Source organism: Camelus bactrianus, chromosome 7, assembly GCF_048773025.1.
Source record: "Camelus bactrianus isolate YW-2024 breed Bactrian camel chromosome 7, ASM4877302v1, whole genome shotgun sequence".
Classification (NCBI taxonomy): domain Eukaryota; kingdom Metazoa; phylum Chordata; class Mammalia; order Artiodactyla; family Camelidae; genus Camelus; species Camelus bactrianus.
The window spans coordinates 39,341,192-39,366,850 of NC_133545.1; the positions used below are offsets into that span (position 1 = coordinate 39,341,192).

A 25,659-nucleotide genomic window follows, 5' to 3' on the forward strand; every position below is an offset into this window, starting at 1 on the left:
TATTCGAAATTATATTTTTATTTTTTAATGAAGTGTAGTCAATTTACAATGTTAATTTCAGATGTACAGCAAAGCTATTCAGTTCTATACATAAATACATATATATATATACATATATATAAATAAATTTTCAGTTTCTTTTCCTTAATGGCTCATTACAAGAAACTGAATATAGTTCCCTGTGTATATAGTAGGTTAAAAAATTTTAAACATGAAAAATACAGAAACTAGTTAGAGACCTGTGTTTGTATTAACAATTAACTTTTAAAATGTTTTTCTTTTTTTTTTTTTCTAATTGTGGGCATAGTAAAAAATTTGGAGGACACAGAAAAGAAGAAAATAAATTCCACCAAGATTCCTGAGTGGGAGGACAAGCCTTTACTCGCTGCCTCTGGGAAACCAAATTACCTATAATTCCAGCTCTAGAATATAATCATTATTACAATTTTGGTGTGTTTCCTCCCTGTCTTTTTAAAGTGCATTTTTCACATAGTTGTGACAATATTGTATCCAACTTTGTAGTTTGCTCTTTTTTCTTAAGTACAGTTTATCTTTACTCTGTGTTGTTCTGTGACATTTACTCTAAAACACCGGCATCCTTATCATTATCATCAACAGCAGGGGCCACATCTGGACACAAAGAATGATGTGTGTGTGTATGTGTGTGTGTGTGTGTGTGTGTTTAGCTAGCTCTGTGTATCTGTGTGGGTGTGTGTTTGCTAGTGACAAGGAACGTGTTTGCTGTCCGGTTTGAGGTGAATCACTAAGCTGGAAGAGAGTCCTGGATGAATTTAGCTGCCAGTGAACAACAGATGGGGGAGAATCTCTCTATTACAAGTCACTTCATCAAATAGATGCATCCACTCTGGTGTCAGAAATTCCCTTTTGAGCTGCCTGTCTGTTCCATTTGGTTCCAGCGTTCTTGGTACTTTTGATGATTCTGTTGCCAAGGTTGCCACTGAGAGGAGTTACCTTCTCCAGGGATTTCATAACCACAGTAAGGAGATCCAACTCCATAATTCCATTCTTTGTTATTGGAGGGCTTGAAATGAAATGTACGTGTAAAATACTTAGCCCAGAGCCTGAAACATGGTGGCTGGACCCATGTTAGACCCCTATGAAACCATGCTCCCCCTCCAAGTCCAAGTGCAGATGTGTGATGACTCTAATGGCTATCCATTGGGGACCTATTGCTGTGCAAGTTGTAACCTTGGCTGCTCTGTATTTATTTCTAATCCTTATTCCCTGGAGCCTCGTCAGGCATCTTTGATGTGGCCAATTCTGCTGGCTGGCTAAAGATTATTCACCGAATTTCTGGCTGCTGTTCCCCTTGCCTCATAACATACTGACATTTTTGTATTTCTACATATTTCTGGTTTCTAGTTCTATAAAGGAAAAAACCATATGTCACAAGATGATGCAATTTCCAACTACTAAATGAAGTCTACTTTTGGCTTTCTTTCTAAAGCCAGAGCTATAGCATACTATTAAAATTGTCTAGTCTTAAACCTTCTGTAAGTGATAACACCAACAGCAGATCACATGAAAAAGAGGTGTTCTTTCTAGGGCAAAGCTTTAATTTATATCTTGGTGGTGGGCTTAGGAGCTTTGACTGAGTGAGCCTCGATTATGATTGAAAGGTTACAACTCTGACTGGGGGGCAGATTTTCCCCTCAGCCATTGGCACACAGGTGTAAACTATGTCTGCACCTGGTGAATTGGAAATTTGGTCAAAATAATGGAGAGGATAGAGTTTCAAAGGATCCATGTTTCTCAAACCCTCTTTTCTTTTCTAGTTTTCATTTTCCAGAGTCCCTTTTGCCGTTTGGTGGGGCCATATGACTAATTTCTGGCCAATGGAATGTAGGAGAACGGATACGTGTTTCTTCCAGGCTGCTGGGGGGAGTCATTGAGGAGATGTGACCACTGGTTGACCCATGAGCTGGACCCAGGCAATTGGAGTCTTCTTACCCCCTCCCCTGTCCTTGGCCACCTGCCTTCTGCATTTTCAGAAACTTCTCCAAGGATACAGCCTTTAGATAGAAATGTGGGGTTGAGACTGTCTGGATGGTATATGTAACTGAACCCAGTTAAGTCCTCTGTATAAACTTTTAAGATTTGGTAGGTGGGTGTGGAAATTTACTCATCTTGTGGCCACTCAAGGCAAGCCTGTTAAGAAAATCCCTTGTTTATTAAAACTGCCACCCACCAATCTGGAGTGATCTGCTTCCTTCTTCAGTCTCTCCCTCTCCTCTGCATTGGTCTTTGTAACGAGCAAGAAATAAACCTTTAGTGTGGTGTCAGGCCGCTGAGACTTTGGATATTTGTTACAAAAATTAGCTACACAAACTAATGCAGGATTTGGTACATAAATATTAGTTCAATAAATATTAGTGTTTTTTTCTGCTGGTCCCCAGGAAGCACAGAATGTCAGCATCCTCTCAAGGAAGTCTGAACTGAGACGAGTATGTCTAAGCAAAGCCCTTGAGAGAAAGTCAGGAATCAAGCAGAGAAGCCAAATACATTGCTAACCGCACATGGTGGGATTTGCAAGGAAGACTTGCCTGACCTCCCCGTTTCAGAGCCAGATAGAAACATCACGATGGAAACAGTTTGGAAACAGACCAGGAGTGTTTGGGTTGAATGCTGCAAACTGGCAGTGGTTCTCATCCCTGGCTTCTCACTATAATCATCTGGTGAGCTTTAAAAAATACCAATGCTTAGCTGTCTATCCCCATTCAAGACTAGTGAATCAGAATCTGTTTTGGTGAGCCCTGATGTCTTATGTGATTGACTAGTTCCATAGGTGATCTTTCTTTTTCTTTTAATTCTTATTTTTAATTGAAGTGTAGTCGATTTTCAATGTTAGTTTCATGTGTACAGCAAAGTGATTTAGTTATACATATACATACACATATATATTTTCAGATTCTTTTCCATTACACTCATTACAAGAAATTGAATATAATTCCCTGTGCTATACAGTAGGTCCTTGTTGTTTATCTGTTTTATATATTGTAAAGTGTAGCTGTTATCCCAAACTCCTGATCTGTCCCTTCCTGACCTTCCCCTCAGGTAAGCACAGTTTGTTTTCTATGTCCCTGAGTCTCCATAAGTGATCCTGGCATGCCGTTGTTGTTGAGAACCACTGCTGCAAATGATATTGAAGCATCTGTGCCTCGTCTTTACTGAGCAGCGGGTACTAGTGTGAAGCATACTTAGATGAACCAAAGGTACTGCGTAACATTATGGCATGCTAAACAAAGGTAAGAGATAGTTGCAGCCAGAAGAAATTATGGTTCAAATACACCATTTTCCAAAACATCTATGCCTTTTTTTCCTGCAGAGCTATGGAAGGTCAGCCTGTGGGATTGCCATGGTGCCTTTGAGTTCCATTCCCTGTGCTCTTGGTGGTCTGATCAGGGGAATATCCCAGAGTTCTGGAGCCCAAAGTCCCCATCCATGTTTGTCATGAGTCATGTTCATGGTCTCTTGGAGAAACAATGGAGCTTTATGTTCATGAGGCTGGCTCGTGTAGGGATGAGACAGCAGGGAGTTAGTGGCCACTGTGGATAACAGGGCATCATGGTAGTGATTGCTAGTAAAGGCTTATGCCTTTAAGGGTGTGGGCAAATTGAATGGAAGTCAGATTTATATTGAACTTAAATACCTGCTATATTTTGGGAAACCTTATCAAATTCAGTGCCACCTGATTAAAATAGCCCAAAACATTAATCTAAAGAGAAAGGGTGCAAGGCTGTGCTGTAGGCAAAGGAATCATCAGCTCTCATTTGACTTTTCTTCTTTGGGAAACACTTTGTACTGTTGGAGGTACACTCGGTACTGTGACTGCTGTGTACTATTTGTTCATTCCTTCATTTAACAACTTCTAATGGTGAGTTACATTGTGCAAGGTGCCTAACAAGTGAATAAACATGGTCCCTCCCTTCAAAGATCTTTTTGAAGGAACTTTCACTTGTAACTTGTGCATTTATAAGGCCCTGCAAAGGAAGCCTGATTATGCCCATTTCACCAGAGGAAAAGGTGAGACTCAGACCAATTAAGCCACTTGTCTGAGGTAACATATCTGGCAGCCCCTCTATTGTCACCCAAGGCTTATGACTCAGGTTCAGGGGTCTCCCTGGGGAGAAGAGCCAATGGCTGCTGGAAGGTGGGGCGAGGAGAAAGATGCTGGCCAAGGCTAATGTTCCCTTTCAGACCTACCAGGGAAGGGGTCTCTGAAACAAAGCATCAGTGTGAATTCAAGACTCTTCTAATCATTTCACCACAGGGAAAAGTATATGAATCTTAAGGCAGATGAGGAAACAGAGGGGGCCAGGAGAAGACTTCAGGAGTCCTCAAATGTCCCGAGGTTGCTTGGGCCAAGAAGCAGAGTCAGATCTATGGAGAGAAATGCCTTCATGAGCCAAGAGAGATCTCACCACAGACTGTCACTGTGCCAAGGGCTTCTCGAGCTCATGCCACTTTTCTCAGATTGTCCTTGGCACTCAAACCTTCCTTGTGATGTGGAATATGACCCCTGCATGTTCTCTGATCCCTGAGTCCTCTCCAGCTGCTTGATGGCCACTAGTATCCATTTCCCATCTTCTCCAGATTCCTTCTTATTATCTTTCTCCTATTAGGGTTCTCCAGAGAAACAGAACCAACAGGATGTATGTGTGTATGTATGTATGTATGTATGTATGTATGTATGTATGTATGTATGTATGAATGAATCTTTCTTTCTTTCTTTCTTTCTTTCTTTCTTTCTTTCTTTCTTTCTTTCTTTCTTTCTTTCTTTCTATCTATCTATCTATCTATCTATCTATCTATCTATCTAATCTCTCTGGAGAGAGATTGGTTTATTTTAAGGAATTGGCTCATGTGATGGTAGAGGCTTGGTGAGTCCAAAATCTGCTTGGTAGGCAGACAGGCTGGAGACCTGGGGAAGAGTTGCAGTTTGAGTGTAAAGACTGTCTGTTGGGAGAATTCTTTCTTGCAAGGGGTGGTAAGTCTTTTTTTATAATATGATCTTCAACTGATTGGATGACGTTTGCCCACACTGGGGAGGGTAATCAGCTTTCCTCAAAGTCCACTGATTTAAAATTTAATCTCTTAAAAAAAAATCCTCAAAGAAACATTCAGAGTGTTTGACCACATAGCTGAGTACCACGGCCTGGCTAAATAGATACTTAAAATTAGCCACACAGTCCCCTTGCCCCTCACATGCACATTCTACCTGTCAAAGTGTGCATGAAAAACGATACATCCAAATACCCATTCTCTGGCTTGTTCTCTGCAACTGTGGTTAGAATCTTCTTTATAAAAACTGAATCTGATTATAGCAGTGTAGTGGCTTCTGTCCAGGCCCGTCTCTCTCCCATGCTCTTACCACTCCCAACTGCTGCATTGGCATTTCTTTGCCTGAGCGGGGTTCATCTGGCCACCATATCTTGCTCTGCTGCCATGTCTGTGGGCCAGGAATACAGTTGCTCTTCTGTATCCGTGGGTTCTGCATCTATGGATTTAATCAATTGCATATCGAAAATATTTGAGAGGGGGAAGGTATAGCTCAGTGGTAGAGAGCGTGCTTTGCGTGCACGAGGTCCTGGGTTCAGTCCGCAATATCTCTGTTAAATAAATGAATATAACTACCTCCCCCCTAAAAAAATTTAAAAAAGGGAGAATATTTGAAAAAAATTTCCAGAAAGTTCCTAAAAAGCAGAACTTTATGTCAAGCTCAGACAACTATTTATATAGCATTTACATTGTATTAGGTATAAGTAATGTAGAGATGACTTAAAGTTTATGGGAGGATGTGTGTAAGTTATATGCAAATACTACACATTTTATGTGATACTTGAGCATCTGTGGATTTTGGCATCCGAGAGGGGTTCTGGAACCAATCCCCTGCAGACGCTAGGGGATGACTGTAGCAGCCTTTGGGAGCAATCCTTAGCCAGTGACTGAAGGAATGCTCTGGCTTCTTCTCTCTTCTGGTTGACAACTGAGGCATGTGCCTTACGCTGGCTCTTGATGTTCTGCAGAGGATTAAGCTGCCCACAGTGCTAGTTTGTCTTTATTGCTGCTTTCCCTTCCCTGTCAAACTTCTCCACTCCCTTCCTGATAGTTCCCATCTCCTGTAAAAGCATTTCATGCTCTCTAATCCCTATAGGAGAAAGTCCAAACTCCCCAGCATGAAAACCAAGGTCTCTCATGATCTGACTCAAACTTAGCTCTCCAAGTATCATGTATGGCCTGTGGACCATTCCCAGTTTTCCCCAAGATTCTGTAGGGCTTATGAGCCAAGGTAAAGAGTTTTTTTTTTTTTTTTTTTTTTTTTTAATTTTTTAAAACCTAAATTCTAAGAGTTCATTCTATTAGTTTATTCTAAGAGCTATTACTTTGTCCTGAGAGTTTTTCTCGAGTGATGGGGATTCACTGAAGGGTTTTAGGCAGAGAAAGGACATGACTAAATTTATATTTAAAAAGGTTACCTTTACTGCTGGGTAGACAAAGGCTTGGAGCAAGAATGGCAGCAGGTTGTGGGGTTAGGGGGCTGTTGTGACAGTTCACGTGAGAGATAGTGTAGCCTGGACTAGGGGAAGGGGGAGCACGGGGAGGAGTGGATAGACATTGAAGTGGTAGTTCCATCAGGACTTGGAGACAGAAGGGACAGTCATGACTCACAGGTCTGATCTGATGGTAGAGTGTTCGGGAGGACATTTACAGAGATGGGACCATTGGCGGTAAAGAGTGAGGCTTTGATATTCTGGAGATACTATCCAGAAGAACCCCCAAAATAGCTGACCATGAGGGCCATGTGGGAGTAACACTCAGCCGTGTCCATTCACCAAGTTCTGTCTTTGTCCTGGCCTGGGCTGCTTCCCCCAGGGGAAGGGGATCCTTTCCTAATCCTCACAGAGGTGCCATGTGGCTCTTCCCAGCAGAGATCTTTGCCCTAGTGAGTTGGGCCCAAGGAACCTTTATCAGAGAAGAAATTCTCTTCCTATGGGGATAACTGGAAAGAGGGCAGTAAAGGCTGGCGCAGGCTGGGAAAGAGAGTGGAAGCATTATCCCCCTCCTCCAACACCTGACCCTGGAGGTGGATTAGGAAGATGGAGAGTTCAGATTTGGATGAGTCAAGGTTAGGTGCCTATAAGGCCTCCTGAAAAAAAAGGAGATACCCTGTTGCTTGGGAAAGTGATCTGGGCTAGAAACAGATACTTGAGAGTCATTAACAGAGTTATCAAGGTGAAGAGCGTTGCTCAGCAGAGAAGGAATGAAGTGAGAAGAGGTTCCAGGATAATATCGAGCTTCTCTGGTTAACAACAGCAGTAAAGAAACTAGCCAAGAAAGCTAGAGGGAAAAGCAGGAGAAGCTGTGCCCTAGATGCCTAGGGAACAAAAGACATCCTAACTGACGCGGCATGGTTCACAGAACTAGATACTGCTGAGAGGCTGTGATGATGAAGGCCACAACATGTCTGCTAAATGCAGTATCGTGGCATGGGGAGGGGGATGGAGGCTGGTATGTGGGAGAGTAACTGAACTTTTCCTGAGGGACAGCTTCCTGTCCAACCTCTGGACTCTAGCTCTCAGGAAGCCCGTGAGTGCCTGCAGCTCAGTTGAGTGATGGAGGCCTAGAGCCTCTGGCCCCATTGCTCACGGGGTGACTGATGCTTTGAGCCTTGGACGCAGGGGTGAGTGAGCTCTGAGCTTTGTACCCCTTGCCTCTGAGTGTGGGCTATCTCAAGCATCCTATGCAGAAAACAAGAACAAAAGGGACCTAGTGTCCTAGTCATGATGATGATGTTAAAAATAGCATTTATTGAAAGTTTACTGTAGGTCAGGTTCAGGGTAAGTCTTCAATATAAATTATCTCATTGTAACTAACATAGTCCCTATAAGATAGGTATTGCATCTCCATTTTATTGAAGAAGAAAAAAATTGAGATTCAGAGAGGCTAAGCAGTGTGCTCAAGGTCACACAGCTAGCAAACAGAGGAGCTTTTTGTTGTATTTATTAGTTTTAAATGTTATTAACCTATTTATTATGAGCTAGCTCCAAAGCTCATCACAGAGGAAGAAAGAAGGTGACTGGAGAGAGGGAATAACTGAAAATGACTGTCCTGTCCCAGTCACATCACCTCCTGGCCTTTCAGCATTGCTTATTACATCTGTGTTCACTCTATAATTCATCAGATGTTTCAGCAAGGGCCTATTCTGTGCCAGGCACTTGTGCTGGGGCTGGGATGGAAGACCCATCCCTGTTACCAGCAGCTCATATTCTTGTGGGGTGACCAGCATGCAAACAAACAGTGTGCATGCAGTGTGATGTGTCTAGGATGGAGCCTTGGAATGGGGTCCAGGGGAGGCTTGAAATGGACTAGCCACCTCACTCCAGAAAGGGCAGGCAGGAGATGCTTTCTGGAGGACCTGGAATATCAGTGGAGATTTGAAGGATGAGGAGGGGTTCTTTAGGCAAGCCAGATGGGATGAGGGAGAAGAATATTCCAGGTTTGTTATTCTGGATTATGAGAAAGAAATTCAAGACCTTCATTTTGGTCTCCCCACTCCCACTGCAGAGTGTCTCCAGTTCTCAAAATCTCCTAATTGCAAAGACTATTGTAAAATTCTCCCCAAATTCTTATTGCAAAAAAGAAATTTAAATTACTCTGATTTGCTCCTGATGTTGTGAGGAAAGCATTGATCTGCTAGTCCCTCAACTAATATTTTTTTGAGACACAGAAGAATTATTTGAGACACTGAAGGCAGGTACTGACAAGTAGTCATTTTGACAGAAGCACTAATCATATGTAAACTTAGAAGGAAAGTTGAAAAATAGACAGGGCACCATCTCTATCACAAAGGAAAATTGCCTCATTGTGCAAACAGAATTCTGTAATCTCCATCAGGGCCTTTGAGGCATCTTTCTGGGAAATTCTTCTGACCCTCAAGTGTGTAGGCACTTTGCTTTTTATTCTCCCTGTTTATTTAGGTGGTCTCTGCCATTCCTGGGTGGGCCTAATTAATGCGAGAAACAAAGAATAGACTATAGGGAAGCAATAAGATAGAATCAGAATGAAACCGAGAAGGGTGTTAATGACAGCTGAAGAGGGGTCGCCTCCACAGATGTAGACTTTCTGAGACTGCTCTCTTGTTTGGACCCCTGGTTCCAGAGACTGTTTAGGGACTAACTTTTCTTGTAAAGTCCTCAAAGGCAGGGACTGTTTCTTGGTTAGCATGATGCCTAACACATAGCTGGCACTCAGTAATGCCAGTTTAACTCCACCCTTTCTCTGTTTATTTTTTCCTTCTCTACATCCTTCCTTGAAGGAAGTGTGTTGGATGGATTAGTTAGGACTTATGGTTGCAAGCAACAGAAACTCCCTTATGTGGGTCGCTCGCAGAAAGGGAGTTTAGTAAAAGGTACTAGGGCATCTCATAGAATTTAGGAGGAGCTGATTTTCAAATACAGGCTGGAACTGGGCCTGGAATGTGCTGGAACTTTCTCTTCACCTCTCACAATTCCTATTCCCAGCAGATACTCATTAGCCCTACCTGGGTCATACCAAGAATAGGGCTGCAGTTCAGAAACTTCATTGCCTACAGCCATTTCTGTGATGATGTGAATGCAAGGGGGCCCTTCCCACAATTTGGAGTGGTTGTCAGAGAGCCTAGTGACTGGCCATGAGGGGCATGAGCAATGCTCCTTTTGGGGTAGGTTGGGTTTACAATTCTTGGGCCATTGGCTGTTGGGAGAATTCCAAATGGTAGAGGGCTTCCTATCTGAGAATGATTGAAATGCATTAATGAAGTGCTCAGGAGCTGTCTTCTGTTTGGTATGACAGATAGAGTTATTTTCTTAGTAACATGACTTTTTAGTAACATATGCTACATGTAGTCTCATGTTTTCCTAAAGGTTTAAAAACCAATGAACAATAAGTACTTGCCGTTGACATTCTTTCTCTTATATAGAAACAGGTATCAGCCCCTTTCATAGGGAATATCAAAGGACTTGATATTAGCACCTGAGTCAGAGGAGTGTCCTGCCAGATTTTAATTTTTCCATATACAGTTGTTATATTTTGAAGGACACTATTTGATCCATGAGCTATGAATTGATTTAGGTGCTGAGTTCAGTTCCTATTCTACTTCTTGGGATGAAACCAGGCTTATGCATTACATCTCGGGAGAAGTTAATTTTAACCCAATTAATCTTAGCTAATTACTGGATCAAACTATTATTATACATCATGTTTCTCTCCTTCCTTCTTTCATTCATCAAACATTTGTTACTGTGCCTGCCTTGTTAGAATACATTCCAGTAATTAAAAAAAGATAATTACCTTCCAAATTTATTTAAAAATAAATATAATAAAACTAGAAGTTATCCAAACCTCGACAGGTGTACAGTATTTACTATAATCCAGGAGCCAGCAAACATTTCTGTAAATGGAGAGATAGCAAATATTTTTGGCTTTGCAGGCCATACAGTCTTGGGCACGACTGCACAATTCTGCCTTTTGATTTAAAAGCAGCCATACACAATATGTAAAGAAATGAGCATTTAGTTTGTTGTAAGAGCCCCACACTGAGTAGCTATGTTCCAATAAAACTTTATTTGTGGACACTGAAATTTGAATTCCATGTAGTTTTAATGTGTCACACATTCTTCTTTTGAAATTTTTTAAATCACTTAACAGTGTAAAACCATTCTTAGCTTGAAGACCCTACAAAAATAGGTGATGGGCTGGATTTGACCTGCAGGTCTGTTTGCCAACCCTCGATCTAACAGTAAGAGCATTGGATCCACTCATCTGCTTGGCTGTCGTAGTTTAGTTTTCTTACTTCACAGATATTCTTAAAGGAGCATTTCTGAAAAAGCAAGCAAAAGCAATGCTTTTTCTTTTTTTTTTTATCTTAGTCTTGAACTCATTCTTTCTTGGCTTATGAAACGTCAACATTCAACTTCATTTGGTTTGTTGTAAGAGCCCCACACTGAGAAGGCTGCTTTAAGACTCTGCAGTTGAAGCAGTGCATTCAGTGCTTCTGTAGGTGTGCAGTCTCTAAAACCAGGGAGAGAATGATTCTGGGGAGAAGCAATTTAAAAACAGTTCTAATTGTTCAGGCAAGTTATTTTTACCAGTCTTTAGGGGACAGATAAATGATCACATTGTTATTATTTTTATAGATTATATTTCTAAAAGCTTTTCTGCTAAGAATGATTAAATACTAAGTTTTAATTTCACTCACTCAAGGAAAATTTTCCATCATATTGGGATTTTTCTTCTTGACAAATTACCATAGAAGACTATAACTCAGGGCTTTCAGGCTCCTCATTCCAGAACTTATGGTGACACCAAAGAAGACAGGTGCTTCTGCTAAAGGTTTGGGAAAATGGGAGAAATACAGAGAAATGAGAACTGTAAGAAAATTTTGGGGGTTACTGTATTAAAAATACATTATATGTAACATGTTATATATAAAAAACTTTCTATACTTAAAATTAATGATGATCAAAACAACAAAAATATATTCTTGTTATGAAGAAGAATTTTCCATGGTGTCAGCATAATGAAACTTGTGAATCACCTAAAGGTTGTTCATTGGTGACTGATCTCAATAACTAAATGCCCACTGCATGCCTGGTTTTCACCCGTTTCCTCTCACTTAATCCTCATTGTAAGATAATAAAAGCAGGCTCAGGGAGGTCTAGCATCTTGCTTAAGGTCATATAGCTAGTAAGTGGTGGAGACAGATTTCATACTCAGGTCTGTCTGTCCCTACAGCCTTTTTCATGCTTTCACATTGTAACCAGTTCCAGTCTCTCTCTCTTTTTAAAAAAATTGCAATATAGTCAGTTTACAATGTTGTGTCAATTTCTGGTGTACAGCATAATAGTTCAGTCATACATATACATACAAGAGCACTGGATCCACTCATCTGCTTGGCTGTCTTGGTTTAGTTTTCATGTTCTTTTTCATTATAGGTTACTACAAGATATTGAGTAGAGTTCTCTGTGCTATACAGTATAAACTTGTTGTTTATCTATTTTATATGTAGTAGTATCTGCAAATCTCCAACTCCCAGTTTATCCCTTCCCACCCTCTTCCCCCTCTGGTAACCTTAAGTTTGTTTTCTATGTCTGTGAGTCTGTTTCTGTGCCAGTTCCATTCTCAAGGAGCACCTCAGGGTATGAAGCAGCCCCTGACTCCTAAGCTGAGACGTGCCATTCTGTGTGACGTGAGGTCTGTGGCACCCATTGCCTTTTGGATCAATTAATCTTGCCATTAACCTAAGCAAACTATCAATGTGATTGTGGTTGTAGGTCTTCCTGGAGAGAACTTATAATTGAAATTCCAACTACATCTGGAAAAAATACCCATTTTTCTAAAAATATATGGTGAATTGAAGAGAATTCAATTACTGAGATATTTATCAATCTGGTTTCCAGTGGGCTTGAGGGTTTTATGGTTTCCCTGAAATTGCATGTAGGATACCACCCAGGTGTCTATATTTACCTTTTTCTAGTTTTAGTTAGATTCTGAAGACATGTGGACTCATTGCTCTCTAAACTCAGAAACAACTGGGGATATACCTGATTGACTATGTTAATATTGACAGGTGTTCAGTAATTATGTCAAATTCCATCACAAGTGAGGTTAAATTAACTGTAGTCCCCTAATAGCCTGAGCACAGCACTGTCATTCCTCTGTGTTACACTGGGTGGACCACACCAAAGGACTCAGCTCTGGTCTCATCACTTAAGTGAGTGCTCCAGCCCCTGACACAGAACAGTGCAACTGTAAATCCTTAGCAGTTGCTTGCCATTGGAGGGAGTGAGTTCCCCTGTATAAACCTTGCCTAACTCAGTCATTTCTGGTACTGGAAGGAACAATGATTGATTTTGTGTCATAAAATGAAACTTCTGTATCCAAATGCTGCCCTTTCTAGCTGTAGGACCTTAGTCCAGCCCCTTTTGGCCTCAGTTTCCTCTTCTGTAACAAGAGGGTTAGCTGTAGGATTGGTTAAATCTTTCTCAACTCCACAAATTCCAGTAATCTCTATTTGGCAACACAAATTCCAGGAGTCTTTTTGGCAAAACCAAATTCGAAAGAGCTCGGACAAGCCTTTTGGAACAGAGTAGAACTCGGACATCGTAGAGCCTCTGCGTGAAAGTGCATAGCCACAAATATGGATTACTTTGATAATTGTCTTCTGCCTAGGGACTGTTGAGAAGTAACCTTAGCGGGGCTCCAGGCTTGTTAAGGGGATAGCTGCTGGGAGGAAGTGGGCGTGGCGATTTTCCCAACTTCCTTGTTTGGAACAAACTTTGGCAACATCTGATCGGCTTAGATGTTTGCTTTTCCATCTGTTGATGTGCTTTTTGGGAGCTCTCCTGCCTGCCAGAGAAAACATCTAGCAGAAGCACGACGCCGAATCTTAACCATTCCCTTGGGTCTCCAAACCCCACCATCCTCCAGAGAGGGGAAGGCGAAGATGAGATAGAAAACAGACGTGCCTGGAGCGCGCTGGCTTCAGAGGCTCCCAGGGAGTAGGGTGGCGAAGACTGGGATTTCGGCACTCCCCCCACCCCCACACCAGCCCGCAGACGCACGCACGGGTGCGCCTTGTCTCCCTTTCTTAGTACTCCTCTCGTCGTATCTGGAACCTGGCATTGGAGATGGGGCAGTAGCGAGGCTCGCTGGCTCCGCCGTGTGCCTAGTGCGTTCGTCGACTTCGCTGTCCCGGCGCCTGCAGCCGGCGCGCTCAGCTCACAGCGAGCGGCGGACCTGCGGTGACAGCGCGCGGCGCGCCCGGGGGAGGGGACGCGGCCGAGTTCGGGGCGCCGGCGCGGGGCTGCGCGCTCCGCCGCGGGGGACCCCGGGACGCCGCCGGCCCAGCCATGACGGACACCAGCAACAGGAAAGAGGGCTTCAAAAAATGCCGGAGCGCCACTTTCAGCATCGATGGCTACAGCTTCACCATCGGTGAGAACTTTCCATCCTCTGTTCAACTCCTGGCTTGGGCAAACCCCCTTCCCGGTGGCGGGGAGGGTCCTTTCTGAGCGGGGAGGAGGGGGCAGTCAGAGGTCGGTCTGGGCCGCGAGGCGCTCGCCAGGCGGGAGACCCGGGGAGTGGCGACAGGGCTGGGGAGCCGCATGTGTGGCCCGGTCACTGCGCCCGGGGCTGTCGCGGCGCCCCTTGCGCCGCACTAACCAGGCATTCCGCCGAAGCTGGTTTTTAGGATCACACCTTTCTGAACCGCTCGATTTCCTCGCTGCGATTTTAGTAACGCAAGCTGGGAGAGGAGGAATCGAGACAGGGATGGAGCCAGAGAGGTGGAGACAGAAATACCGGAGGGGGAAGTCAGAAAGACGAGGGCATGACAGACAATAAGGCAGAGAGACACGTAGAGAGACACATGGAGAGACAGAATGACAGAGACATCTAGACAGAGACATTAGTAGAAACACCTAGACACCAGGTCAGAAATACAAAGATGGAGACGCCAAGACAGAGACTAAGTGAGAGACAGAATGACAAAGACGTGGAGATAGTGATAGAAACGAGAGATTCAGAGGCTGAGAGACAGACACGTAGAGACAGATTCAGAGAGCGATTGAAGGATAGTTTCTACAAAAGTTGAAACAAGAAGAAAGGGACACACGAAGAGAAAGAGAAGGGAAGGAGGGAGGGAGAGAGAGGAAAGACAAAGCAGAAAAAGAGGCACATTCAGAGAGACAGAGAGAGAGAAAGAGAGAGAGAGAGAAATAGAGAAAGAGAGAGAAGGAAGAAGGCAGGGAGGGAAGGATGTATCATGTTACTAAAATATTTGAGAAAAATCTGCCTCCTGTCCTCTGGACTCCCAGGTGGCTCCCTGTTTTCTTTCCTTCCCAAACTCTTTACCAGGAGGAGTACAAGAAGGGGCTGGGGTTATCTTCACAGCTGTTAGAGGGAGCAGGACCACAGGGGTAACCCTCTGGAAGCTGAATTTGAAGAGATCAGTTCTTGGTGCTTTTACTACCAGTTCTATGCCATGCACTATTTTGAACCAGCTGGTCAGGGATTGCCTCCTCATCTTCCCAGGAGGGAGGCTTCCTTTTTGGAGAACCGCAGGGCAGAGCTAGGTGCCAAGGAGCTGCTCCAGCATTTGGACTTCTGTGTGTGCTCAGGTCACCATGGCTTAAAGTCTGAACTTAACTCCAAAGCCTTTGAAAGTGGGGGTTTGTTAATGTGCTTTTTGGAGGTGTAGCCGGATTTTGCCAGGAGCAAGAAGAGGCTGGAGAGGAGTTCATCTCTGGATCACTTTTGCTCCTTCTAATGAAGTGGCCCAAGATTTCTGGGGCATGAACTGAACAAGTTACTTCCAGAATTAAGTCTGAACTCCTCCTGCTTCCCGAGGCTCTCCATTCTGGCTTGAACTTGCCTTTCCTGCCTCAGCTGTCATTTCAAGCCTGTTTCTTCTACACATTCATCATTGCTTGCCCTTGCCCACATTCCATCCCTCAGAGCCTTTGCTTGGGCTGTTCCCTCAGCCAGGCATGCTGTTCCCCCAAATCTGCACTGAGAAATCTTGTCTATCTCGGCTCTTGCCACCTCCTCTGCTCTCCTTCCCCATGAGAAAGAGTTTCTCCCTCCACACTCCTCTTAGCCTCCTAGTCCTCTGTGAGAGCTTACACTCGACCCCTAATCACTTATTTCAGCAACTGTTAGCTGTCCTCCTTGCATGAGAAATTCTTTATAAAGATGAGACTGTGTCTAATTTATCTTTCACCCTCTAATGGTGATGTTGGTATTTGAGAGTTTTCGCAGAAATGAATTAAATGTTGCCAAGGTTAGAAGTGATTCATTAAAAGGCCATTGCTATGTTAGACTGGTAAGGAAGCTTCCAAAAATGATTTTTAAGTTTTACTTGGCAGTTCCCTGTGAAATCTTATCCTCCAGAAAGTGTGGCTTCTGAACCCCAGGTTTACAGTAGTGCCCTTTCCTACCTAACTCCCTCCCTCTTTTGCCCCCATCCTCCCTGGAAGTGATCTGACACATTGGTGTGGCTGCTAGTCAGAACGGACCTCAAAAGTAAGCTGGTTACTTCCTAGTGAGAAAGCTGCCAGCTTGTTTCAGATCTTGGAGCATTTATTCATTCACTGCTTTCCATCTGCCCCGCTCCTTCCCTCCCTCCTTCAACAAGTGCTTATTGAATTTTGCTGCAATAAAAGATACAATTTAGTACAATGCCTGCCACATGGCAAACATTCAGTGAATTGTAATGGTTGTAATTTTTCCAGACCCCACGCTAATATCGTGGGGAGTTTATGAAGATAAATCAGACTTAGAACTAGGTATTCAAGGAATTTGTACTCTTGGGTGACGTGATATATTCATATGTAACCTTTTACAAAGTAGAAATTACAAAGTGCCATAAGAGATATTTTAGAAATTTTAGGCCAATATAGACATTTTAGCAAACATAGATAATCAAAAAGAAAGAAAAAAAATCACTTGTAATTTTATTGCTCAATGCTAAACATTATTAATATTTCTTGTATATACTTCCAGTACTTTTTTGTATATACACAATTTTTAAACAAAATGCAATCATAATAATAATCAATAATTTGTTTTGAACTGTGCAGGTCCACTTACACACAAATTTTTTTCAAGAGCAAATACTCTGGTACTACAGGATCCACAGTTGATTGAATCTGTGGATGTGGAATTGGGGATATCGAGGAATCACATATAGAGAGGGCTGACAGTAAGTCATAACATAGATTTTCAAATAACCCTAACCCCCGAGTTGTTTAAGAGTCAACTGTAGCCTTAATGTACATAATACATGTTAATTATACATGTAATCAACATATTAATTATACATAATATATAATTGTAATCATTATATATTAATTATACAACATGCTATATATTATATAATTACTGTCTATTAATCACATAAAAGTTATATAATATAATTAATGTGTATCAATAATATATGTTACATACACACATGTACATATATGTCTTTGTGTATGTTTGATTTGCAAGTGCTGTCTGTCACATATGTCATAAATATTTTCTTCTAAGTAGGGGGTCTCATATTCTGCAACGTCAGTGTGTGGCATTAGGACTTGCTTTGAAAACACACAGATATCTTGTGGTCCTGCACCCATGGTTGCCACCTTGTCCCACGGTTTCAGCAGGGTGGAAGAGGTGGACAGTACCCCTCTTACTGTGTGAGAGAAGAATCCTAAAGAGGTCCAGGTGCCCAGATCGCTTTTTTTCTCAGGTATCTGATATTTTGTCATTAGGAATCACTTTCTTTTCTAGCCCCTTAATTATGCAAAATTGCCAGGTCAGAGAACTTTACTAAAGGAATTTATGTTATGGTACAGGCGAACCAAGAGATTCTTAGCAGGGGAGGCTTGTGAAGACAGCAGGGGTCTTAGGGGTTCTGCAGAAGGAGAGGCATGATCCACTCCTGTGGTGAGGTCAAGAATCAAGTTTCCTTGCAGGGCTCCTCATAGAACGTCTCTCTGCTGAAGGGATGTTTCTGGGCTAAGGGGAAGCATCCCCTTCTGGCTCAGACTAGCGGGGAGAAGGCTTCAGCTGTGGTTCTCCATGGGGGTGGTACTCCCCAGGGGGTGTCTGGACCTGTATGGTGCACTTTTAGTAGCTGAGTTCTGGGGGGCTGGAGACAGCTCTACAGATAGCAGAGACCAGAGAAGTTAAACGTTCTGCAGTATAGGAACAGTCCTGCACAGTGAGGAATTGCCCTAAACAACAGTGCCAGCCCCATGGAGAAACCCTGTGATGGTTCCCTCTGGCATGGAAGCCTGGGGCTCCTGAATTGGCCTACCCCCTGGCTGCAGGGACTCTGGGACATCCACAGGCAAAGCTGCACTGAGAACAGGCATTGCCACTCGCCATGTGTAGCTGTGGGGTGCGGACCGGGCACTGAGCTAGCTGCTTTACTCAGCTCACTTGATCACCTTTCTCCACGGCTCTGAAAAGGTTATCTGTTATGGCCGCCATTTTAGGAGAAGGAGCTCCTGGGACTCCAAGAGGAAGTAGTCTGCCGGAAGTCACAAGCCGGGAAGTGGCAGAGTTGGGCTCAGACCACATCTGTCCGACTTCTTAGCCCAGGGTTTGTCCCAGTCATGCTGCCTCTCACAGCAGGCTTTATTTTTGCCTGAGCCTTGAGACCAGCCTGTCTTCCTGATGAAGACAGATTAGGGAGTTTGTCAGGTTTACTGAGTGAGCACAGGCTGGGGCAAAACAAGAAAAGGGTGAAATGTTGTCACAGGTTGGAGTAGGGGGCCTCTTGGGAGGAAGATAGGTTGAAGAAACAAGGCTTGTTAATCTGCTTCCACCAGGGCTGCCTGTTCAGTGCTCCCCTCGTGTCCCAGGGAAAATAGTTTTGTGTCTGTCTTCTTTGTAAGTTTTTTCAGGTCATGAAATCGGGTATGTGGTCAGGAGATTCTGGAAGGAGGACCATGAGGTTGAACATGTGCCACATCCAGAAAGCACTGTCATCGAGCCTTTGTGATTTGAGACTTCTGTCCCTAGGAAACCGTTGAATTTATGGTTGTAGCCAGTGATTATAACGATTAGCATTAATTGAAGGCCATATATAGAAATTCCAGTGTAATTTGACTGTGGTGAGTTACTTGTGAACTAGCATTTGAATATGAAATGAATGGTCGTGGCGGGGAGTTGCAATATCACTGTTTTCCAGAAGAACTTTCCTTGTCTTTTGGGGACTGATTATCTACTTGGGATTGTATTAAGTGGATCCGCAGATTCTTACTTTCTCCATGAGGCTGCCTGAAATACAAACACCTTTCCCCCCAAAGTGAAGTGTGTCTGCAGAAAACAAAAACACTTTTTTCTTCTAACCACCTGAGGGAGCCTCACTCGCTCTGTCTTGGTGAAAATGGGGCTCTGGGGGGGCCCTCATTTCCCCTTCTTTCCTCAGTGATGACCTCCAGGGTGTCAAAAGGAAATGGGTGAAGCCATGGGCAGGAAGGATGTGAAGTTGGTGGGGTTTGTGTTGAAGAAGCTGCTTTCCTCAAAAATGAACCTGGTGGTGTTGTGGAAAATTCTAGGCCTGTACAGAAGATGTGTTGCTAACAGAGGGATGCGTTTCCTGTAGCAACTGCTGCTGGCTCCCTTGCCCTTGTGTTTCTCTCTGCTGGCTTGTCCCAGAGGAGGAAAAACAAGGGGCCCCTGGACAGCAATCAAAGGCCCAAGGGGCAGGGGGTGGGGGTTCCCTGTACCACCAAGGGACTGCCGGGTGCTGGGAACCCACCCTGAGCGGGGAGAGCTGCTGGTGGATGCTCCTTTCACCAGGGGTTCTGGGGCGGCAGGGCTCCAAGGGTGGCTGAGGCTGGGGTACATGCACTGGGGATGTGGCCCACTCTCCAGCCCAGGGGTAGAGGCCCCTGGCCTCCCTTGGTGCATAAGGCTGAGGGCTTTCTTGCCCAGGCTGGTCTCAGTGCTCTCTTGGCTGAATGTCTTGTCTGCCTGCTAGTTTGTCTGAGTGGAGGCAAGACCTTTGGCCATTGTATGCTTGGTTGGGGGTGACGGTGGGGAGCAAGGAACTGAATAAGGATCCAAGGTGCACTATTCCACAGGCCCCTCCCAGTTTCCATTGCCCGAGTTCCTTCCTCCCCCTCCTCATATCTCCGGAAAGACCAGATGGCAAACTGGGACTTGCCATCTCTGCTCTGGTTCTCACCTCCCCCCACCTCCCTCTCCCTCTTCTGTGTCTGAGCTTCAGTTCCTCATATGTAAGATGCAGTGTGTGATCCTTGGTTAAGGGGCTGTGGTGAGGATCAAGTGAAGTTATGCATGAACAAATTGCTTGTTAACCCTAACATGCCATTAAAATGCTTCTTGTAATTAGGGGAGACTTGATACTGTTTAGGAATTGTGCATCCCTCTTCACAGTGTTTGCATTTCGACAGAGGGAAGCTGGAGGAATAAGGCTCTCACAATGAGGATCTGATTGTCAGGCAGCAATGGCAGTGCATGGTTTTAGGAATGTGTGTCAGTGGAGAGGTGGCACTTTTAGTGGGAAAGCCTGGGCTTTGGAGTCTCAAGAAGACTTACTGTGCTGGCCAGGCAAGTCAGTTAGCTTCTCTGAGCCTCAGTTTCCTTTTCAGAATAAACGGGGCTCGTAACACCTTTCTCCTGGGTGAACCTGGCCAGCGGAGTGAAGTTCCATGCACAGTGCCTGGCTGTCACACTGTGCACATTTGCTCAGCAACCCTTCCCGTCTCCTGAAATTATACTGTGACTAGAGCTGGCTCTGGCTGGGAGCAGGTGAGGGTCAGTGGTGTGATCCCAAGGGTCTTTGTGTGTGCTCTGGGGCAGGCTCAGAGGTGGGTCAGTACTGGTCTGTGCCGGTGCAGAAGTGGACACCAGGAAAGCCGTGCTGCCTCCTGGCCCCTGACACTGGAGGGGAATGAGAGCAGAGTGGGCATTGGGCACCCTCTGCCCTCCCACGGGCTGATGCACCTCCCGGGGCCACGTAGTATCCCTGGCCTGTCTGCCAAGCCTCCATGGACCTGGCAGAGCAACGGGCAGAGTCCACCTGGGGTCATGGGCAAGTTGGGGTTGAGGAGGGAGAAGAGCACTGCGGGAATGAACTTCTGACCCTGGCTTGGAAATCTGGCCTGGGACACAGAAGGGAAAGGGGAGCAAAATAGTTAAACTGGACCTAGCAGAGTCCAGGATATGACAAGCTCAGGAGTTGGATGCCTAGGATTCAGATTCTGAATCTCACCTTCCTTCTCGGAGAGGTGGCAACACATGGTTGAAGTTCAGTGTCCTAAGCTGTAAAACGGACATAGGAAGTAGCACCTGCCTTGCTGGGTCGGGCAGTTAAATGAGATAACGCGAGCAGAGCTCCTTGGCGTTATCTTAGTCCATTTGGGCTGCCGTAACAGAATACCACAGACTGGCTGGCAGAACAGAGAGTTATTTCTCATAGCTCTGGGGGCGGGGAAGGCAGAGAGATTTGGTGTCTGGTGAGGGTCTGTGTCCTGGTTCATAGACGGCTGTCTTCTCTCTATGTCCTCAAAAGGCAGAAAGGGCGAGGGAGCCCTCTGGGGTCTGTTTTATAAGGGTGCTCATCCCGTTTGTGAAGGCTCCACACCCATAACATAATTACCTTCCAAAGCCCCCCCTTCCACCACTTAATGCCATCACAGTGGGGATTAGGTTTTACCATAGGAATTTTGAGGGTTACAGTCAGTCTGCAGCACTATTATCATTGGGAGTTAATAAACGTTTGCTGAATATAGCAGTGAACTAGGCACTGTGGAGGGGCCAGGGGAACCACAGGGTAAAAATGCACAGTATAGTAGAAAACGCATGCCAGACTCAGAGCTGAGAGCTAGGGCTAGTTTCTTACTATTTTGCTCCTTAATCCCGGGCAAGTCACTTAACATGGGCCTCAGTAAATGAACTGGTTGGGTACAGAAATCTCTGCAGTTCCTGCCACTCCAGGTAGGTGGTGAGCTTAGAGTCCTGAAGGCCACGGTAGCTTTCCCAGAGCAGGAAGGTGCAGGGAATGGCTGAGTGAGACACTCTCAGGACTTTGGGTGAAGGAAATTTGCAGAGTTGAGAGCAACACAGAGGCAAACTGGATATAGGACTCGTGAAGAGTCCTTACTACTTTGAAGTAAATAGACTAGATTTTGTGTGCACAACTTTGTGTGATGATTCACATACAGTGGAGTTTGATAACTCCTGAGCTCCCACCAAAGACAAGTCAATGTGTAGCTGCCTCGAGCCATTTCTCCTTAGTGATATCAAATCCCAGTGAGACATGGGGGACTGAATGGAGATTTCCAAGTGTTTCTGCTTCCCTGCTGGGTTGGCTCCATCCTGATGTGATATGAAGCCTTTATGTCTTCAATTCATGTTACTGGACTTGTTTGTAACGAACAGTAAATATGATAATAGATGATAGTTGTGGAAGCACCTCGCATGGTCCTGCTTAAGAAATGCTTCTGTATTTGAGAGGCAGTATGTGTGGAGGTTAAGAGCATGGGTTCTGGAGCTTGACTACCTGGGTTTGAGTTTAGGCTTCACAGTTTATTAGCTGTGTGATCTTGGACAAGTTACTTAATCATTCTGCATCTTAACGTGCTCATCTGTTAAATGGAGATAATCATAGTACCTGTCTCCTAGGGTGTTGGAGGATTAAGTGAGTTCATGTACATCAAGCATTCTGAACAGCACCTGGTACATAGTAAGGTCTATGTACATGCTTATTATATCATTTTCATAATATTATTATATTCATAATATATATCTAAAATAATATTTCCATAATCATATTATTAACATGAAGATAATAATAACCAGCTCTGAGTCCTGCTTGATCAAACACCCATTTGTGCTGTTCCTTGAAAAGCTGTAAGGAAGACCTTGGTCTTCTGCTTTCTCTTGTTCAAAATTGGCATTTCCTGCCAAAAGGCATTCACTTTTGTGTGTTCTTGTGTGTTGGAGTCCCAGTGCTGTACCGTTTTTCTTGATGAATCCATGGTAGACCTACAGATGTTCTCATCGTCTTCACCAGTTAATCTTTTAAGACTCAGTGTGTCACTTGTGACGGCTTTGCAAAGTGAGTCCCCAGCCACCAGGCCCTTTTTGGGTGGTTAGCTCTCCTAGGCCAGGATGTTATGAGGAAAGCAAAGTGATGCAGAAGACCCAGGCTCTAGATCCAGACCTGGCGCTTCCTGTCTCTGGTTGTGGGCAAGATCATTAATCTCTTGGAGCCTCAGGTCCCTCACTTGTAAGTGGGGATAATTCCTTCTTGGTTGTGTTGTTGGGAGAGTTCGCTAGGATGAGGAACATAAGAACCCAGCACACTCTAGGTGCCCAGTAATTGGTAGCTGTTGGTTGTGGCGATGCAGAGGCTCTGAAATCGGGGAGCGGGCAAGTCTCCCAGACCCACAGCTGCTTCCCTGGATGGCGCTCACCAGCCTGCCCCCGGGATGCCCTCCATGGCCCCGATCAGCCACTTATGTCGAGTGCTGGCATGGCTGCAATGCTGTCTTTGTTTTAGCGTAGGATTTCTGATCAGGCCGGGGATCTGGAGCGCCCGCCTCACCCCAGCCGAGTGCTTCCAGCTGGGTTTGGGTAATTGGTGCCAGCTGCTCTGGGGAGAGCTGGTCGGCACTTCCTGTGCTGTTTGGCGGTCAGGCTGTGGAGTGTGCAGGGAGCTTGGCTTCCCCAAGGGGCCCTGGGGGACTTGGAGGCATTGCTGCTGAAAGTTGGTTTTTACTTGCTGGAGGGCAGTATCTGCTGGACGAAGGTCCAAACTGCTTAAGACTCCATCTATGAGTATTGGTCCACAAACACGGCTGCCAAGGTTTGTTTTTCTGAGAGGAAATCACGTTAATTGATTTGCTGATTCCCGCCTTTTCTCTCTGCTTTTCCAGACAGATGTGCTTTCTCTCTTTTTAATAGTGGCGTAGAGTGGCTCAGGTGTGATTCCATGGGCTTGGAGAAGAAAATAAGGCAAGGACCTGCTACCCTGGACCTGCATCACTAGCAACTATGAGCATTTGTTTAGCTTTTAAGAAGGGGCCTTTACGATGGTCTAATTCAGCTTTTATAAGTGAGGTTACAGGGAGAGCAGTTATGGTGAGTGAGGAATTCAATGCAGGTCTTCAATGTTCAGGTCCAGCGCTCTTTTCTGTTTCCTTTTTTTTTTAATTAAAAAATTTTGAGGAGGTTGGAATGCTGTGCTGGACCCACTGAATTACATATTTTATTCATCAGGCATCTTGACTATTTGGAAGTCATCTCAAAGAGTTATTGTGGCGTATAAAGTGGAAACAGTATTCCCTCTTTTCTTTTGGACAAACCGGAAGTTGGATTGCTGACCTCTGATGGTCACTGTTGATGAGATGTCTGATTACACTCTTCACCTGTGCAATGGGAATAATAATATCCATATTCAGTTATGCCGTTTATAAAGTGCTGGCCCAGGAGGGAGACCATCCCAGGTACTTGTAAATCTTAATTCCTTTCCCTTCTCTTTTCCCCTTCTTGGCTCATGCCAAACCTAAAGGTGTTTTGGCTGGTTAGATGTTCACCTGTGATACAAAGTATGGGAACCCTCAAGCCCTTTGGAAACTTCATCTCTATGAGAAGCCCCAGGAGAAAGCTGGCATTGATTTGCTGTGACTCTTCGGCACAAGATCCCAAACTGACGCAGTGGGATTAACGCAGCGAATGGGAAAATGGATGGACTTCTATTTTAAAGTCATTAGTTTTACAATTTCTAAGAAAGGCTCATCGTGTCTAGTGACTCATCTTTCTTTAAAAGTTGGAAGTTACTTTAGATTTTCAAATTTTGTCAAGTGAGCAAGTATTGAAGGGGACTCCAGCATCTCTTTAAGAGGGAACCAGCAGGACTCTGAGCCGAACCAGATCCCAGCAATCTGCTGGGCCCCAGGGAAACCCAACTTTCCAGCAAGAAGCCTTTTCTTCCTTTCTCATCCGGGTCATTCATGAGGCTAACTGTTTAAGACAGTGAGTAAAGCTTAAAAGATGCAGAATTTAGGCCAGTCGTGTAAGATTGTAAGCTGGTCGTAGTGACTATCCCAAGGAGGCTGTTTTTTGGGGGTGATTATGCAGTTAATATGCAAGCTGTTGCCCCCATGTTGATGATGATAACAATAAAGTTTTACCATTTGTGAAGCACTTTCCCAAATAACAATTCATTTGATTCTACAAATAACCCTACAGGTGTACTCTGAGCAGTTCCATTTTACAGGTGGAGAAACCTGGGCTTTAGTAGTTAAAGTGAATTATTTCAGAACAATGACTCAAATCCAGTTTCTGTATTTTGGAGAGCTCAGGCATCTGAAGCAGCAATCTGGGAACCATCTTAGATTCCTTTTCCCATATCTAATGAGTCATCAGGTAAAGGAGATTTTCTTTTCTAAAATCTTGCCTATTCATACTTTCCCCTCTATCTTCCCTGCCTCAATTCAGACCCCCTCTTCTCTCTAGCCTGTTGTAGTGTTTCCAGGTGGTCTCCCTACCTCCCAGCTTGCCTTCCCTCCAAACTCCTCTCACAATGGCAGCTGGAATGTTCTTTTGGAACACACAGCTGATCCTACTGTGCTCCAGTTTACAATTGTTCAGTTCTTCCTGTTGCTTGCAGGATCAAACCACCTTCCCAAGGAAGGCTCACAGGCCTTTGGTGATCTGGTCTTTGCTTTTCTGTAGACTCATGCTTTGCGTTGTCCCTGCCTGCCCGTGGATGGTAATCACTCACTTGGCCTTTCTTAATGGAGTGCCCACCACACGCTAGCTATTGTGTTAGGCACTAGGGATATAATGTCTGTAAAACTGACTAGCCCAGCAGAGTCCACAGTGGTTAGTGGCTCTGATGCAGTGGCCCTGCAAGTGCCTGAAAATGGCATGGAACCTAGTCTAGGGGATTGGGGTGGGCTTCCTCAGTGAAGGGGGTGAGAGAAGCATCCAGATGGTGCGGACAGCCTGTGTCAAGGCCCTGTGCCTGGAGGGTGGGTGGAGGAGCAACATGGATTAAGAAGAGGCTGGGGAGGTGGGCAGAGGTTCTTGTGGGCTGGCTGAATAATTTGGTCTTTTTTCCCAGGAGCAGTG

The 25,659-nt window shown here is 44.6% G+C and overlaps 1 protein-coding gene across 6 annotated transcripts in view; it reads left to right on the forward strand.

Annotated features, from left to right (window-relative positions):
• The first annotated feature begins 13,366 nt into the window (after nt 1–13,366).
• The window catches only part of PDE1C (phosphodiesterase 1C), a 437,096-nt gene continuing 424,803 nt past the window's right edge, over nt 13,367–25,659 (forward strand). For 3 of the 6 annotated variants that reach the window (XM_074367275.1, XM_074367272.1, XM_074367270.1), the window contains exon 1: nt 13,367–13,995. In XM_074367275.1, the coding sequence (XP_074223376.1) occupies nt 13,911–13,995 (85 nt within the window). In that variant the 5' untranslated portion in view covers nt 13,367–13,910. The remainder of the gene's footprint in view (nt 13,996–25,659) is intronic. The other 3 variants (XM_074367269.1, XM_074367268.1, XM_074367271.1) reach the window with 1 other exon arrangement.